General features: G+C 46.5%; 1 protein-coding gene across 2 annotated transcripts in view; it reads left to right on the top strand.

Moving 5' to 3' along the window:
• The window catches only part of LRRIQ1 (leucine rich repeats and IQ motif containing 1), a 229,282-nt gene that overhangs the window by 47,175 nt on the left and 163,977 nt on the right, over nt 1-18,130 (top strand). For both annotated transcript variants that reach the window (XM_077265459.1, XM_077265458.1), the window contains exon 10: nt 792-985. In XM_077265459.1, the coding sequence (XP_077121574.1) occupies nt 792-985 (194 nt within the window). The remainder of the gene's footprint in view (nt 1-791; nt 986-18,130) is intronic.

Here is an 18,130-nt window from a genome sequence, read left to right as displayed (position 1 = left end):
GGAGTGTAAATGCTCCCATATTGACTCCCTTATTGAGGGAACGGATATTGAGTACAAAGTGACGTGTACGGACTGTTTTCTCCACCCCATGTTCACACTAAGGGCTCATACTCACTTGCTAGAAAAAAAGCGGTCCGTAATCTGGACCGAAAAAATTGGATGCAAACTATGCGATTGTCATGCAAGTTCAATGCGATTTTTAATCGCACCGTCCATGTGACATCCGTATGCAATGTGTTTTTTTTCTCTGCAACAATTTTTATACAATCATTTACAGGACCATTTACAGTGTTCTATGCCACAGAATGGTAAGATATCTGTAAAAAACGGACAGAAAACTGATGGTCCGTATTCCGTCCGTTTTTTTTTCTCGCACCCATTGACTTGCAGCAAATCGCAGCATGCTGCGATTTTTTTCTCAGTCCGATTTCAGCTGAGAAGAAAAATCGCAAATGAGATGTCACTTATTGAATAACATTGGTCGGATTGCACTCGGCCATTTTGCTCGCAAGTGAGTATGAGCCCTAAGTGCAGGAATCTATGGAGACTCTCCTGCTGCACGAGCACCTTCTAGTAGACTGTCTCACGCCAGTGACTGCAGAGTACAGACAGCACTGCTCGCTCTTTTCAGTGAATAGTTGTCAGGTTGTGATGATTATACATTCAGTATTTACAGACTTGTCAAAAAATACATTTTTGTGAGTGGTTAGATGCTATAAGTATAAATCTACATTTACATTGTGTCCATTATCACCGAATTCTACTGACTGATATGCGTAACTTTTTTTTAGCTGGACTAGAGCATCTGAGAAACCTTCAGCGGCTTGTCTTGGATCATAACCAGTTGATATCCACTAAGGCCCTTGAGACAACACCTTTGTTGACTTATTTGGACTGTTCATACAATTATCTCACGGAACTGGAAGGAATTCAGAACTGTGGCCTCCTGCAGATTCTAAAGTTACAAGGAAATAATTTGTCAGAGGTAAAGCATTCCGAATACATGATAGTGATATATATATATACTATATAATTGTGTAAGGGTCACTTCCGTCTTTCTGTCTGTCCTTCTGTCTGTCCTTCTTTCTGTCACGGATATTCATTCACTGATTGGTCTCGGCAGCTGCCTGTCATGGCTGCCGCGACCAATCAGCGACGGCCACAGTCCGATTAGTCCCTCCCTACTCCCCGCAGTCAGTGCCCGCTCCATACTCCCCGCAGTCACCACTCACACAGGGTTAATACCAGCGGTAACAGACCGCGTTATGCCGCGGGTAACTCACTCCGTTACCGCCGCTATTAACCCTGTGTGACCAAGTTTTTACTATTGACACTGCCTATGCAGCGTCAATAGTAAAAGGATCTAATGTTAAAAATAATAAAAATAATAAAAAATTATTATATACTCACCTTTCCCGCTCCATGCAAGCGGCAGGTTCTGGTGCCAACGATGGTACAGGAGAAGGACCTGCCATGACGTCACGGTCATGTGACCTCGACGTCATCACACCCTTGGACCGGAAGCTGCCGCCTGCACCGCTTACAGGCGACAGAACTACAAGGCGCCCTCGAATCAGAAGGTGAGTATGTTAGAACTACAAGGGGCCCTCGGATCGGAAGGTGAGTATGTTATTTTTTTATTTTTTAACCTGTGACATTCGTGGCTGGGCAATATACTACGTAGCTGGGCAATATACTACGTGGCTCTGTGCTGTATACTACGTCGCTGTGCAATATACTACATCACTGGGCAATATACTACATCACTGGGCAATATACTACATGGCTCTGTGCTGTATATTACATCACTGGGCAATATACTACGTGGCTGGGCAATATACTAGGTCACTGGGCAATATACTACGTGTCTGGGCAATATACTACGTCGCTGTGCAATATTCTACGTGGCTCTGTTCTGTATACTACGTCACTGGGCAATATACTACGTCACTGGGCAATATACTACGTGTCTGGGCAATATACTACGTGGCTGTGCAATATGCTACGTGGACATGCATATTCTAGAATACCCGATGCATTAGAATCGGGCCACCATCTAGTATGTGTGTGTGTATATATATATATATATATATATATATATATATATATATATATATATATATATATATATATATATATATATATATATATATATAGTACAGACCGTAAAGATTCTTCTGTATTTTCATGACTATGAAAATTGTACATTCACACTGAAGGCATCAAGAGTATGAATTAACATGAATTAACACATGTGGAATTATATACTTAACAGAAAAGTGTTGAAACAACTGAAAATATGTCTTATATTCTAGGTTCTTCAAAGTAGCCACCTTTTGCTCTGATGACTGCTTTGCACACTCTTGGAATTCTCTTGATGAGCTTCGAGAGGTAGTCACCGGGAATGGTCTTCCAACAATTTTTAAGGAGTTCCCAGAGATGCTTAGCACTTGTTGGCCATTTTGCCTTCACTCTGCAGTCCATCTCACCCCAAACCATCTCAATTGGGTTCAGGTCTGGTGACTGTGGAGGCCAGGTCATCTGGCGTGGCACCCCATCACTCTCCTTCTTGGTCAAATAGCCCTTACACAGCCTGGAGGTGTGTTTGGGGTCATTGTCCTGTTGAAAAATAAATGATGGTCCAACTAAACGCAAACCGGATGGAATAGCATGCCGCTGCAAGATGCTGTGGTAGCCATGCTGGTTCAGTATGCCTTCAATTTTGAATAAATCTCCAACAGTGTCACCAGCAAAGCACCCCCACACCATCACACCTCCTCCATGCTTCACGGTGGGAACCAGGCATGTAGAGTCTATCCGTTCACCTTTTCTGCGTCGCACAAAGACACGGTTGGAACCAAAGATCTCAAATTTGGACTCATCAGACCAAAGCACAGATTTCCACTGGTCTAATGTCCATTCCTTGTATTCTTTAGCCCAAACAAGTCTCTTCTGCTTGTTGCCTGTCCTTAGCATTGGTTTCCTAGCAGCTATTTTACCATGAAGACCTGCTACACAAAGTCTCCTCTTAACAGTTGTTGTAGAGATGTGTCTGCTGCTAGAACTCTGTGTGGCATTGACCTGGTCTCTAATCTGAGCTGCTCTTAACCTGCGATTTCTGAGGCTGGTGAGTCGGATAAACTTCTCCTCAGAAGCAGAGGTGACTCTTGGTCTTCCTTTCCTGGGGCTGTCCTCATGTGAGCCAGTTTCTTTGTAGCGCTTGATGGTTTTTGCCACTGCACTTGGGAACACTTTCAAAGTTTTCCCAATTTTTCTGACTGACTGACCTTCATTTCTGAAAGTAATGACGGCCACTTGTTTTTCTTTACTTAGCTGCTTTTTTCTTGCCATAATACAAATTCTTACAGTCTATTTAGTAGGACTATCAGCTGTGTATCCACCAGACTTCTGCACAACACAACTGAGGGTCCCAACCCCATTTATAAGGCAAGAAATCCCACTTATTAAACCTGACAGGGCACACCTGTGAAGTGAAAACCATTCCCAGTGACTACCTCTTGAAGCTCATCAAGAGAATGCCAAGAGTGTGCAAAGCAGTCATCAAAGCAAAAGGCGGCTACTTTGAAGAACCTAGAATATAAGACATAATTTCAGTTGTTTCACACTTTTTTTGTTAAGTATATAATTCCACATGTGTTAATTCATAGTTTTGATGCCTTCAATGTGAATGTACAAATTTCATAGCCATGAAAATACAGAAGAATCTTTAAATGAGAAGGTGTGTCCAAACTTTGGTCTGTACTGTGGAGATATATATATATCTCAAAAAAATAAAAAAAAACACTTAAGCAACAGAATATAACTCCAAGTTATATTTGCACAACCATGCTGTTGTGCAAATGGAATAGAAAAGAGATGGAAATTGGAAATTATTGGCAATTATCAAGACACATTCAATAAAGGAGTGGTTCTGCAGGTGGGAACCACAGACCACATCTCAATACCAATGCTTTCTAGCTGATGTTTTGGTCACTTTTGAATGTTGGTTGTGCTTTCACACTCGTGGTGACAAGAGACGGACTCTACAACCCACACAAGTGGCTCTGGTAGTGCAGCTTATCCAGGATGGCACATAAATGTGAGCAATGTGAGCTGTGGCATGAAGGTTTGCTGTGTATATATACTGCAAAAAGATATAAAGAGAACACTAAAATCCCACATCCTAGATATCACTGAATGAAATATTCCAGTTGTAAATCTTTATTCATTACATAGTGGAATGTGTTGAGAACAATAAAACCTAAAAATGATCAACGTACATCACAACTAATGTGCCACAGAGATCTGGGGTTGGAATGATGCTCAAAATCAAAGTGGAAAATGAAGTTACAGGCTGATCCAACTTCAGTGGAAATGCCTCAAGACAAGAAAATGATGCTCAGTAGTGTTTGTGGCCTCCACGTGCCTGTATGACCTCCCTACAATGCCTGGGCATGCTCCTGATGAGGCGGTGGATGATCTCATGAGGGATCTCTTCCCAGACCTGGACTAAAGCATCAGCCAACTCCCGGACAGTCTGTGGTTCAACGTGACGTTGGTGGATTGTGTGAGACATGATGTTCCAGATGTGTTCAATCGGATTCAGGTCTGGCAAACGGGCGGGCCAGTCCATAGCTTCAATGAATTCATCTTGCTGGAACTTCTGATACACTCCAGCCACATGAGGTGTGGTTTTGTCCTGCATTAGGAGGAACCCAGGGCCAACCGCACCAGCATATGGTCTTACAAGGGGTCTGATGATCTCATCTCGGTACCTAATGGCAGTCAGGCTACCTCTGGCGAGCACATGGAGGGCTGTGCGGCCCTCCAAAGAAATGCCACCCCACACCATTACTGACCCACTGCCAAACCGGTCATGCTTAATGATGTTGCAGGCAGCAGATCGCTCTCCACGGCATCTACAGACTCTGTCACGTCTGTCACGTGCTCAGTGTGAACCTGCTTACATCTGTGAAGAGCACAGGGTGCCAGTGGCGAATTTGCCAATCCTGGTGTTCTGTGGCAAATGCCAAGCGTTCTGCACCGTGTTGGGCTGTGAGCACAACCCCTATCGGTGGACGTAGGGCACTCAGACAATCCTCATGGAGTCGGTTTCTAACCATTTGTGCAGACACATGCACATTTGTGGCCTGCTGGAGGTCATTTTGCAGGGCTCTGGCAGTGCTCCTCCAGTTCCTCCTTGCACAAAGGCTGAGGTAGCGGTCCTGCTGCTGGATTGTTGCCCTCCTATGACCCCCTTCACGTCTCCTGGTGTACTGTCCTGTCTCCTGGTAGCGCCTCCAGCCTCTGAACTCTACTCTGACAGACACCGCAAACCTTGCCACAGCTCACAATGATGTGCCATCCTGGATGAGCTGCACTACCTGAGCCACTTTTGTGGGTTGTAGAGTCCGTCTCATGCTACCACGAGTGTAAAAGCACAACCAGCATTCAAAAGTGATCAAATCATCTGTCAGAAAGCATTGGTACTGAGATGTGGTCTGTGGTCCCCACCTGCAGAACTACTCCTTTATTGAGTGTGTCTTGATAATTGCCAATAATTTCCATCTGTTGTCTATTCCATTTGCACAACAGCATGTGAAATTGATTGTCAAACTGCATTGCGTCCTTAGTGGACAGTTTGATTTCACAGAAGTTTGATCTACTTGGAGTTATATTCTGTGTCTAAGTGTACCATTTATTTTTTTGAGCAGTGTGTGTGTGTGTGTGTGTGTGTGTGTGTGTGTGTGTGTGTGTGTGTGTGTGTGTGTGTGTGTGTGTGTGTATATATATATATATATTGTGGCATAGCGACTGGTCATGTGATTAATGGGCGGTATGTATCGCAGAGGTGGGTGGTTCTGTTATGGAAGTCTGGGTATGTTTTGCTCAAGCAGATCTGCTGCTGAGGGATTTGTTTACATTGGGAAGGCTTCCAGGTGATTGGAGAGATGGGTGGGTCCAGTCACCTACAAACCCACCCAAAGAGGCGTGTTTGAACACCTAAGATGGTTTTGTGTTGAAGGACCTGTGGTGATGTCACGCTCACCTGACTGGCCATGTGACAGGTACCTGGGTGTGGTTACACCTATGTAAAGGAGGTGTGTGTAGCACATGGTGTGAGTGTGTGGGAGTCTGTCAGGGTGGACACACTTCCATGTGTCCTGGCTGGACACTGCAGAGTGGCCTGTGTGTTGGACGGTTCCACGTGGGGACAGACGTCCCGAACAACACACAGAGACCATATTTAGGCTGGAGAGCCTACGTGCTGGACATAGCACAGTCTGTGTGCCCACAGACCTGAGAGAGCGGAGCTCTACTATGGACATTGAGGATTCATATGTCTGATGTAAGACTGTTTACCTGTTGTTCCTGTTGCTATGTGGTTTATGGAGCGATAAACCCTGTGAACTTTTAATGGAACGTGTCTTCTGAGTGTCACCCGCCGCACCTGAGCGAGTACAATCCCTACAATGTATGTATATATATATATATATATATATATATATATATATATATATATATATATATATAAAATGTGGAGCGGCCCCAAAACGCAGGACAGCGGGGTACTCGGTACCGGGTCTCTCTGTTCTGGGGATGTCACGGTGGCCTGACCCGGTCTGTGGCCCTGCTAAGGGGCGCCCAATAAAAGGGTGTTTGTGATGGTGTAGGTCGCAGTAAATAACGAGGACACAGGGTTGCAGTCTCTTTACCTTTTTACTGAAGGCTTCAGCATCCGCAATCCAGAGCACTGCTAACAGGGCTGGCTGAGACCGGCCGGTCCGAAGGCACATCCAGAGTTCCCTTTGCAGGTGGAAATCAGTAGCCTTCCTACTAGCACCTGTGTGTTGTAGTACCTCCCTGCTGAGCACCACGGGATAGTCCTCACAACTCGTGTATATTTCTGATGTTCTCTCTCCGTCCCCCAGATGATATGGATAGGATGACCCGTATGACAGGGTAGGCCTGGAGTTATTTTATAGGGACCCTAGAGACGCCCCTCTCCCACAATTGCCTCCGTTGTCTTCATTAGGTGTAAAAAGTGAGACAGCCAACCTAGAGTTAACTGCCCTGCCGTAGTTCCAAGTAATGCGTAGAGCCTATTACTTCCTCGGTGCTCCGGCCACCGCCTACGCGCCTCCGAAGGACGTTGCCGATCTTGGGGCACGACTCCTTCTGGTTCTATCGCCTTTGTGCTGTGATCTCGTTTCTCACTTCTCCACAATATACTTTGCTTCGTGTCCTTTCTTAGGGGACTGCCGCTATAAGGTACAGGCACGGCCCCGTGACGATCTGTCTGTGCTAGGCTGCTGTCAGGATCCCACCCCTCACAGGTCCTCTCCCGAACTCTCCTGGGCTGCTTTCTCTCTAACTTCCTATCCAACCCCCAGTTTTACCCATGTGTGAGGAGTGGCCTAGTAAATAGGACCTTTTGCTCCCCCTGGCAGCCGGAGTGTGAAGTGTAATGTGTGACTGTGACACCTGGCAAGGTGAACTCTTTTAGTGCAGTCAGACGTACCATCACTCCCCCTGGTGGAAGAGCGACGCCACTGAAACGACCAGACTCTGGGGCGCTATATATATATATATATATATATATATATATATATATATATATATATATATACGCAGCACGGTGGCGCAGTGGTTAGCACTCAGGACAACATCTGCAAAGAGTTTGTATGTTTGCAACGACCAGACTCTGGGGCGCTCCGTGTTTGCGTGGGTTTCCTCCGGGTTCTCCGGTTTCCTCCCACATTCAAAAAGACATACCGATAGGGAATTTAGATTGTGAGCCCCATCGGGGACAGCGATGATAATGTGTGCAAAATTGTAAAGCGCTGCGGAATATGTTAGCGCTATATAAAATACATACATACATACATATTTTATTATTATTATTGTTTATTTATATAGCACCATTAATTCCATGGTGCTGTACATGAGAAGGGGTTACATCAAAATACAAATATCACTTACAGTAAACAAAACTAACAATGACAGACTGGTACAGCGGGAAGAGGACCCTGCCCTTGCGGGCTTACAATCTACAGGATTGTGGGGAAGGAGACAGTAGGTCAAGGGTTGCAGTAGCTCCAGTGGTGTTGAGGTGGCCGTGTAGTCTTTACAGGCTGTAAGCTTCTTTGAAGAGATGGGTTTTCAGGTTTCTTTTGAAGGATCCAAAAGTAGTGGATAACCGGATGTGTTGGGGCACTGAATTCCAGAGGATGGGTGATATTCGGGAGAAGTCTTGGATGCGATTGGGTGAGGAGCGAATAAGCGTGGAGGAAAGGAGGAGGTCTTGGGAGGACCGGAGATTACGTGAGGGAAGATATTGAGAGATTAGTGTGGAAATATACGGAGGAGAAAGATTATGGATGGCTTTGTAGGTCAGTGTTAGTAATTTAAACTGGATACGCTGAGAAATTGGGAGCCAGTGAAGGGATTTGCAAAGAGGGGAAGCAGGAGTGTAGCGAGGAGAGAGATTAATTAGACGGGCAGCAGAGTTAAGGATGGACTGGAGGGGTGCGAGAGTGTTAGAAGGTAGGCCACAGAGGAGTATGTTGCAGTAGTCGAGGCGGGAGATGATTAGGGCATGCACGAGCATTTTGGTAGAGTGTGGGTTGAGGAAAGGACGGATTCTGGAAATATTTTTGAGCTGGAGGCGACAGGAGGTGGCGAGAGCTTGGATGTGCGGTTTGAAGGACAGGGCAGAGTCAAGGGTTACTCCGAGGCAGCGGATTTTGGGGACAGGGGAAAGTGTGATTTCATTTATTTTGATCGATAGATCAGGTAGGCAAGATATGCGAGAGTGAGGAAAGATAATTAGTTCAGATTTGTCCACATTGAGCTTGAGGAAGCGAGAGGAGAAGAAGGAGGATATGGCTGATAGACACTTTGGGATTCTGGAGAGCAGGGAGGTGACATCTGGACCAGAGAGGTAGATCTGAGTGTCATCGGCATATAAATGGTACTGGAAGCCATAGGACTTTATGAGTTGTCCCAGGCCGAGTGTATAGATTGAGAAGAGTAAGGGTCCTAGGACAGAGCCTTGAGGGACATCAACAGAGAGGGGGCGAGATGAAGAGGTAGTATGGGAGTAGGAAACGCTAAATGTGCGGTTGGCAAGGTATGAGGAGATCCAAGATAGGGCGAGGTCTTTGACCCCAAAGGAAGAGAGGATCTGTAGTAGGAGGCAGTGGTCAACTGTGTCAAAGGCAGAGGACAGGTCTAGGAGGAGGAGAATAGAGAACTGTCTGTTAGCTTTGGCTGTAAGTAAGTCGTTAGTAATTTTGGTCAGGGCAGTCTCAGTGGAATGGTGGGGACGGAAGCCAGATTGTAGGTTGTCGAAGAGAGAGTTAGATGCAAAGTGAGAGGAAAGTTCAGCATGGACGTGCTGCTCAAGGAGTTTGGATGCAAATGGGAGCAAAGATATGGGGCGATAGCTGGACATGGCGCTTGGGTCAAGGGATGGCTTTTTGAGGATAGGTGTGATTGTGGCATGTTTGAAGGCAGAGGGGAAGGTACCAGAAGTTAGTGAAAGGTTGAAGAGATGGGTTAGGGATGGGATTAGTGTGGTGGTGAGGTTGGGGAGGAGGTGGGATGGGATGGGGTCAAGTGCACAAGTGGTGAGGTGTGATTTGGAGAGAAGATGAGCAAGCTCCCCTTCAGAGATTTTGGAGAGTGAAGTTATGGGGTTTGGGCATTGATCTCTCATACAAAGGGGTAGTGGTGGTTGGACAACAAAGACTTGCCTTGTTTGGTCTATCTTATTTTTGAAGTGCGTGGCAAAGTCCTCGGCAACGATTAGGGAAGTTGGAGGGGGCAGTGGTGGGCGGAGGAGGGAGTTAAAAGTGTTGAACAACTGTTTGGGGTTGTGGGATAAGGAAGATACGAGGGTTGTGAAATAGGCCTGTTTAGCAGAGGTGAGAGCTGATTTGAATGCCAGTGTTGCTTGTTTGAGTGCAGTGAAATCATCTTGTGAATGCGTTTTCTTCCAACGCCGTTCTGCAATTCTGGACACTTGCCGAAGCTTTTTAGTGATGTTATTGTGCCAGGGTTGTCTATTGGTTCGTCGCGCTCTGCTATGCATGACAGGGGCAACCGTGTCAATAGCTGATGCAAGAGTGGCATTGTAGAAAGCAGTGGCAGTGTCTGTGTCTTGTAGTGAGGATATAGAGGACAGTGGTAGGATAGAGTCAGAGAGTGTGTGGGTGTCTAGGTGTGCGAGGTTCCTGCGTGGGTGCGCATGGTGCTGGACATGGGTGACAGGTGAGGAGGGCAGGGATGAGAAAGTGAGTAGATGGTGGTCGGATAGAGGAAGAGGGGAGGTTGTGACGTTAGATAGGGGGCATAAACGGGTGAAGACCAGGTCTAATGTGTGTCCATCTGTGTGGGTGGCTGAGGAGGACCACTGAGTAAGTCCAAAGGATGAAGTAAGGGACAGGAGTTTGGAGGCTGCTGACTGGTGGGTGTCAATGGGGATATTGAAGTCACCCATGATGATGGTGGGAATGTCAGCAGAGAGAAAGTGAAGGAGCCAGGTGGAGAATTGGTCAATAAAGGCAGTGGCCGGGCCCGGAGGTCGGTATATGATGGCCATTTGGAGGTTGTAGGGGGAGTAGATGCGGACAGAGTGGACTTCAAAAGAGGGGAGGATAAGGGAGGGTAGAGGTGGGATTGCGTTAAAGGTACAGTTGGAAGAAAGGAGAAGGCCCACTCCTCCACCATGTTTGTTGCCAGGGCGAGGAGTGTGGGTGAAGTGGAGGCCACCGTAACATAGTGCAGCAGGGGAGGCTGTGTCAGAGGGTGTCAGCCATGTTTCAGTGATGCCCAGAAAGAAAAGATTACGAGAGGTAAAGAGGTCGTGAATCACATGGAGTTTATTGCAGATGGAGCGGGCATTCCATAGTGATCCAGAGAGAGGTTGCAGGGGGGTGGGTGTCATGGGCACGGATTTGAGGTTGGCAAGATTACGGGTATTTATAGTGGGTTGGGAGCGATAGGAGGGGGTAGTAATGGTTGGTATGAGCTGTGGGGGTCCAGGATTGGGAGATATGTCACCAGCAGTGAGGAGAAGCAGAGAGAGACAGAGCAGGTGAGAGAAGGAGAGTGGGCGACTTGTTTTGTGTTTTATTAGGAGAGATCTGAGGTTGAGGAGAAGGTCAGTGGAGGAGGTCAGGTGGGGAGGCAGGAGGGAAGGAGAGATTATTACTTGGTTAGGGGGTGCTGGTGTTTGAGGATAGCGAAGGAGAGTGAGGAGTAAGGGAGCCAAAACTGTTATAGCGTATGTCAGCATAGTGTGGCAGAAAGTTAATGAAATTGAGTACAGTTATTAACAGGGGTTAGTCTTACCTTCTGTTCACTTCTGGCATATTTCTGCTATAATATTTGTTATTATCCTTTTAGCGACATCCTTATAGAGACAGACCAAGGTCCAGACAGACCTGTGACTCTGAATTTATAACAGGCTAAGGGCTCATGAAATAGGCCAGGTGTGATCAGGAGGGAGGGGCAGCAGGGAGACTGGTCACAGACACAGGAGGGGATTAATTAGAAGTCAGAAGGGAAAATGCAAGGGGAAATAGACCCAAATGGAAAGATAAAGCCAAACTGTGTATTGGCATCAAGGAATTACAATGAGAAAACATGCATGGGAAGGGGGAAAAAACAAACAAACAAAAAAAAAAAAAACAGTCATAGCAGCCAGCGGACATACCGGGAAGAAATATCAGGGTGAGGAAGATCAGGAAAGTGGGGTGATCGTGATGGGATTGGGGTAGCAGCCAGCGGACATACCAGGAAGAAATATCGGGGTGAGGAAGATCAGGAAAGTGGGGTGATGGTGATGGGATTGGGGTAGCAGCCAGCGGACATACCAGGAAGAAATATCAGGGTGAGGAAGATCAGGAAAGTGGGGTGATGGTGATGGGATTGGGGTAGCAGCCAGCGGACATACCAGGAAGAAATATCAGGGTGAGGAAGATCAGGAAAGTGGGGTGATGGTGATGGGATTGGGGTAGCAGCCAGCAGACATACCAGGAAGAAATATCAGGGTGAGGAAGATCAGGAAAGTGGGGTGATGGTGATGGGATTGGGGTAGCAGCCAGCGGACATACCAGGAAGAAATATCAGGGTGAGGAAGATCAGGAAAGTGGGGTGATGGTGATGGGATTGGGGTAGCAGCCAGCGGACATACCTGGGGATGAAGCAGATAGGTTGTCAGATTGATAGCAGTAACAAAGCATAGCAAAAATAAAAATGAAGCATCTATAGCAGGGGGTTATTTTTCTGGCATATTTCTGCTATAATATTTGTTATTATCCTTTTAGCGACATCCTTATAGAGACAGACCAATACATACACACACACACACACACACACACACACACACACACACACACACACACACACACACACACACACACACACATATATATATATATATATATATATATATATATATATATATATATATATATATATATACTGTATCATTTTTTGTATATCATAATTTTTTTTCCCCCAACCATGATAGCCTCATACCCATTCATCCAGCCCCCAGTCCCCCTACCTGGAGCACTATGGAACGCACGCTCCATCTGCAACAAACTGCCATTATCCATGACCTCTCTCCTTCCTCGGCATCACTGAAACCTGGCTCACCCCCTCTGACTCAGCCTCTCCAGCTGCACTTTCCTATGGCGGATTCCACCTCTCATACCCCTTGCCCCAGCACCAAACGTTGTGGAGGAGTTGGCTTGCTCCTGTCCAACACCTACTCCTTTACTCCAATCCCGCTACCACCCTCCAACCTCCAGCTGGCTGTCAACTACCGCCCCCCCAAAACTAGCCATCTCCACCTTTCTCCACCACTTCACCACCTGGCTTCTTCATTTCCTCTCTGCTGACATCCCCACTATCATCATGGGTGACTTCAATATCCCCATTCACACTTCCACCTCAGCTGCCTCTAAACTTTTAAACTTTTATCGCTCACTGCCTCCTTCGGCCTCACTCAATGGTCTTCTGCGGCCACTCACAAAGATGGTCACACACCAGACCTCATCCTTACCCGCTTCTGTTCCCTTACTAATTTCCCTAACTCACCCCTCCCTCTGTCTGACCACAACCTGCTGACATTCTCTTCCATCTCCTCTCCTAGTGCGCAACCCCCACTCCACAAACTCATTCACCCTCGCAGAAATCTCAAACACCTCAATTTACAATCACTCTCTGAGTCCCTTCTCCCTCTTACAGACATAGCTTCCCTTCATGACACAGATGCTGCTGCCACTTTTTATAACACCACAATAACAACGACACTCAATTCGGCCGCCCCCCCAATGCATAGCAAAACTCATACAATAAACAGACAGCCGACAGCCCTGGCTGACCAGCCTGACCAAAGAACTGAGATGGGCTTCCAGGGTCGCTGAGCGGAGGTGGAAGAGATCCCACTCTGCCGAGCACTTCATCGCATACAACCAGACCCTCGCCAGCTTCAAATCCACACTGCCGCAAAACAAACTTACTTCTCATCTCCCATATCCTCCCTGTCTCATAACCCTAAACAGCTTTTCAACACTTTCAATTCGCTACTCCGCCCCAGCACCTCCTCCCTCCCCTTTCATTTCTGCTGAAGACTTTGCCTCTTTCTTTAAACATAAGATCGATACAATCAGAGAAAGCTTTGACCCACAGCACCCAATGCCCCTCTTAGCTGCTCAACCCTGTTCCTCCAAAACCAGCTTCTCCACCATGACAGAAGATCAGCTCTCCACACTCCTGTCAAGATCACACCTCACCACTTGCACGCTTGGTCCGCTCCCGTATCACCTCATCCCTAACCTCGCCATAATCTTCTTCCCAACCCTAACACACCTCTTCAACCTCTCACTCACAACTGGTGTCTTCCCCTCATCCTTCCCACATGCCAAGATCACACCCATCCTCAAAAAGCCTTCCCTCGACCCATCCTCTGTGTCTAGCTATTGCCCGATATCTCTTCTCCCTTATGCCTCAAAACTACTGCAACAGCATGTCCCTCTTTGACCGGTTACAATCTGACTTCCGACCCCATCATTCAACTGAAACTTCCCTAACTAAAATCACCAATGACCTACTAACCGCCAAGAACAAGCGATACTACTCTGTCCTCCTTCTCATAGACCTGTCTTCTGCCTTTGACACTGTGGACCACTCCCTCCTGCTACAGATTCTATCATCTCTTGGAATCACAGACGTGGCCATTTCCTGGATCTCGTCATATCTAACAGACAGAACACTCAGTGTCTCCCTCTCCCACACCACCTTCTCACCTTGCCCCTTGTCTGTCGGTGTTCCTCAAGGCTCAGTTCTAGAACCCCTACTCTTCTCCATCTACACCTTCGGTCTGGGACAGCTCATAGAATCCCACGGTTTGCAGTATCATCTCTACGCCGATGACACGCAGATCTACCTATCCGGACCTGACCTCACCTCCTTACTCACCTAAATACCACACTGTCTGTCTGCTATCTCAGCCTTCTTTTCTGATCGCTTTCTAAAACTGAACATGGACAAAACAGAATTCATCATCTTTCCCCCATCTCACACTACCCCTCCACCAGTCCTATCCATCAATGTCAATGGCTGCTCACCTTCCCCAGTCCCGCATGCTCGGTGCCTCGGGGTGATCCTCGACTCTGCCCTCTCTTTCAAGCCACATATCTAAGCCCTTGCCTCCTCTTGCCGTCTCAAACTCAAAAAATATTTCCCAGATCCGTGTATTCTTTGACCACGAAACCACAAAAACACTAGTGCATGCCCTTATCATCTCCCGCTTTAACTACTGCAACCTCCTACTCTCTGGAGTACCCTCTAGCACTCTGGCACCACTCCAATCCATCCTACACTCTGCTGCCCGACTAATCTACCTGTCTCCCCGCTATTCCCCTATGCTAAGCCCTTCACTGGCTTCCTATTGTCCAGAGACTCCAGTTCAAAACCCTTACTATGACATACAAAGCCATCCACAACCAGTCTCCTCCATACATCTGTGACATTGTCTCCCGGTACCTACCTACATGCAACCTTCGATCCTCACAAGATCTCCTTCTCTACTCCCCTTTTATCTCTTCTTCCCGAAACCGCATCCAAGACTTCCCGTGCTTCCCCCATACTCTGGAATTCTCTACCCCCAACACATCAGACTCTCGCCTACCACAAAAACCTTCAAAAAGAACCTGAAGACTCACCTCTTCCAACAAGCCTACAGCCTGCAGTGGTTCTCAACCTACTGAACCTCCACACAACCAGCTCTACCCTCTCCTAGAGTATCCTCACCCATCCCCTGCAGACTTTGAGCCCCTGCGGGCAGGGTCCTGCCTCCTTCTGTACCTGTTAGTGCCTTGGTTTTTGCTCATGTTTATTGTATTTGTCTATATTTGCCCCCTTTTTCACATGTAAAGAGTCATGGAATAAATGGCGCTATAAAAAAATGTAGTCACCAGGCTTTTCCCATATAAAGCCAGGTGACCACCTGCAACCCCCCCCCCCCCCACCATTACGTCAGTCTAGAATGCTGTCTATATGTCCCCAATGCACTCTGCAGAACGCAAAAAGTAGCTTTTATTATTTTCACCTACAGGGCGGTTGGGTCCAATGGGCATCGCTGTTCTTGATCTGGCACCTCGTCTGTTCTTACGATCGCCATCTTCCTTCTTCCTTCATGTGGATGACGTGCGCCATACAGTCTCCTCCATCGCTCTCCTGTGCAGGCGCACTTCAGTCTGCCCTGCCGAGGGCAGAGCAAAGTAGTGTAATGCATGTGTGTCTGCACTCATCCACATAAAGCAAGGAGAGAGGCATCAAGATCAAGACCAACAACACCCATTGGACCAGACCGCCCCGTAGGTGAGTATAATATAAGCTCTTTTTTGTGTTACGCAGAACCCATTGGCGACATATAGACCGCATTCTAGAATGCTGTATATGAGGGCTTACAGGTGCTGGCTCTACTTTATATGGGAAAAACCTGGTGGCAGTTTCCCTTTAAGGGATACATGGTTCAAATCATGTATACAATGACTTGCAAAAGTATTCACCCCCTTAGCTTTTATCTGGTTTACTAGATTTCACACTGTGATTTAATATTTTTGTAATCTGATTTGTGTGTGGTGCATCAGCTCTAAATAGTCTAAGTTGGTGAAGTGAGAAAAATATAGGCATAAATTAAATGTATGTGATTTAAATAACTAAAAATTGCCACATGGTCTGTCAGTATATACACACCTTTTCTGAAAAGCCAAAGAGGCTGCAACACTATTAAGCAATAGGCACCACTAAAAAACAACACCTTGAACACCAAGGAGATCTCCAAACAACTCAAGGACAAAGTTGTTGAGAAGTCAGGGTTGGGTTTTAAAAAAACAAAACAGACGAAAACATCCCAATCTCTTATGATCCCCCAGAGCTTCATCAAATTCATTTTCATCAAATGGGCAGAACATGATACCACATGAGTATCAGGGAGGCAGCACAGATACCAAGTGTAACCCTGAAAGAGCTGCAGAGTTCTCAAGCAGAGACTGGAGTATCTGTCCATACGACCACAATAAGCCGTACACTCCATAGAGGAGGCCTTTATGGAAGAGTGGGCAGAAAAAAGCCTTTACTTACACAAAAATTGTAAGGCTTGTTTCGATTTTGCCAAAAGACATGTGGGAGACTCTCAAAATGTATGCAGGAAGATGCTGTGGTCAGATGAGACCAAAATTGAACTTTTTGGCCACTGACTTAAACGCTATGTCTGGCACCAAACCAACACCTCAAGAACACCATTCCCACACTGAAACATGGTGGTGGTGGCAGCATCACCACGCTATGGGAATGTTTTTCGGCAGCAGAGACAGGGTCCAAGTCAAAACCCGTTTGTCTGTCCCTGAATTGAGACTGGGACAGAGGTTAACCTTCCAACAAGACAATGACTCAAAGCATACTGCTAAAACAACATTTGAGTGGTTTAAGAGGAAATGTGTAAATGTTTTGGAGTGGCCTAGTCAAAGCCCAGACTGTAATCCAATTGAAAATCTGTAGTCAGACTTGAAGATTGTTGTTCACCAGAGGAAATCATCTAACTTGAAGGAGATGGAGGAGATTTGCTTCGAGGAATTCGCAAGATGTGGAAAGCTCATAGAGACCTATCCAAAGCGACTACAAAGTACTGACTTTGGGAGTGAGGGGGATGAATTGCTATGCACACTGAAATGTTCAGTTAATTAGTCCTATTTGTTGTTTGCTGCACAAGAAAAGGAAAACTAACTCTTCACAGTTCTAGGTATGTTCATTACATGAACAAATTCAAACCCTCTAAAAAAAAACAAAAAAAAAAACCGTGAAATTTCAGGTTGTAAGGTAGCAAAACACAAAAAATTGCAAGCCACTGTATACCGAATTTTATTATAAGACGCTCCGGATTATAAGACACACCCCAAATTTTGAGGAGAAAAATAAGAAAAAAATATTTTTTAATAAATTGGTGGTGCTTCTTATAATCCTTGCATCTTATTGCTTACCGGGGGTGGTGGCTGCAGTGAAGCGGGGTCTGAGGGTCGCTGCTGGAGGAGGCAGGAGTGGGGTGATGCTCTAAGCCGCAGACAGGGATGAGTGGGGGTTCCGATGTGTGGCGCGCTGCTGCTGGGATCTTGCACTTCTGTGCTGCTGCTGCTGGGTGTCTCCGGGTGCCCAGTGGTTGCTGGCCGTTGCTGCTGGTGTCTCCAGTTCCCAGCGGTGCTGCGTGAGTGTCCGGGGCTGCCCGAGGCTCTGCCGACATTTTGCGACAGGCCAGAGCCCCGGCACTTCCAGGGTTTCATGTTCGCTGGTCCCGGGAATATGGCCGCTGCCGGGGGCTGCGCATGTGCTGATGGTGATCTCGGGATCAAGATCTCGAGAGATGAGATTTCAGATTTTCAGCAGCTACTGGTAAATTTCAAAAATAAAAATAGATTCCATTAAAGGTAAAATTGATTGAGACATCAGTAGGTTAAATGTTTTTGAATATCCATATTGAATTAGTCGCCCCATATAATGCTCCATACAGTTTATGATGGGCCCCATAAGATGCTCCATATAAAATACGTCCTAT

The sequence above is a fragment of the Ranitomeya variabilis genome, chromosome 5 (genome assembly GCF_051348905.1).
Source record: "Ranitomeya variabilis isolate aRanVar5 chromosome 5, aRanVar5.hap1, whole genome shotgun sequence".
In the NCBI taxonomy this organism is placed as follows: Eukaryota; Metazoa; Chordata; class Amphibia; order Anura; family Dendrobatidae; genus Ranitomeya; species Ranitomeya variabilis.
The sequence above is the reverse complement of the archived record's forward strand: the minus strand, read 5'-3'. Positions and strand labels throughout refer to the sequence as shown.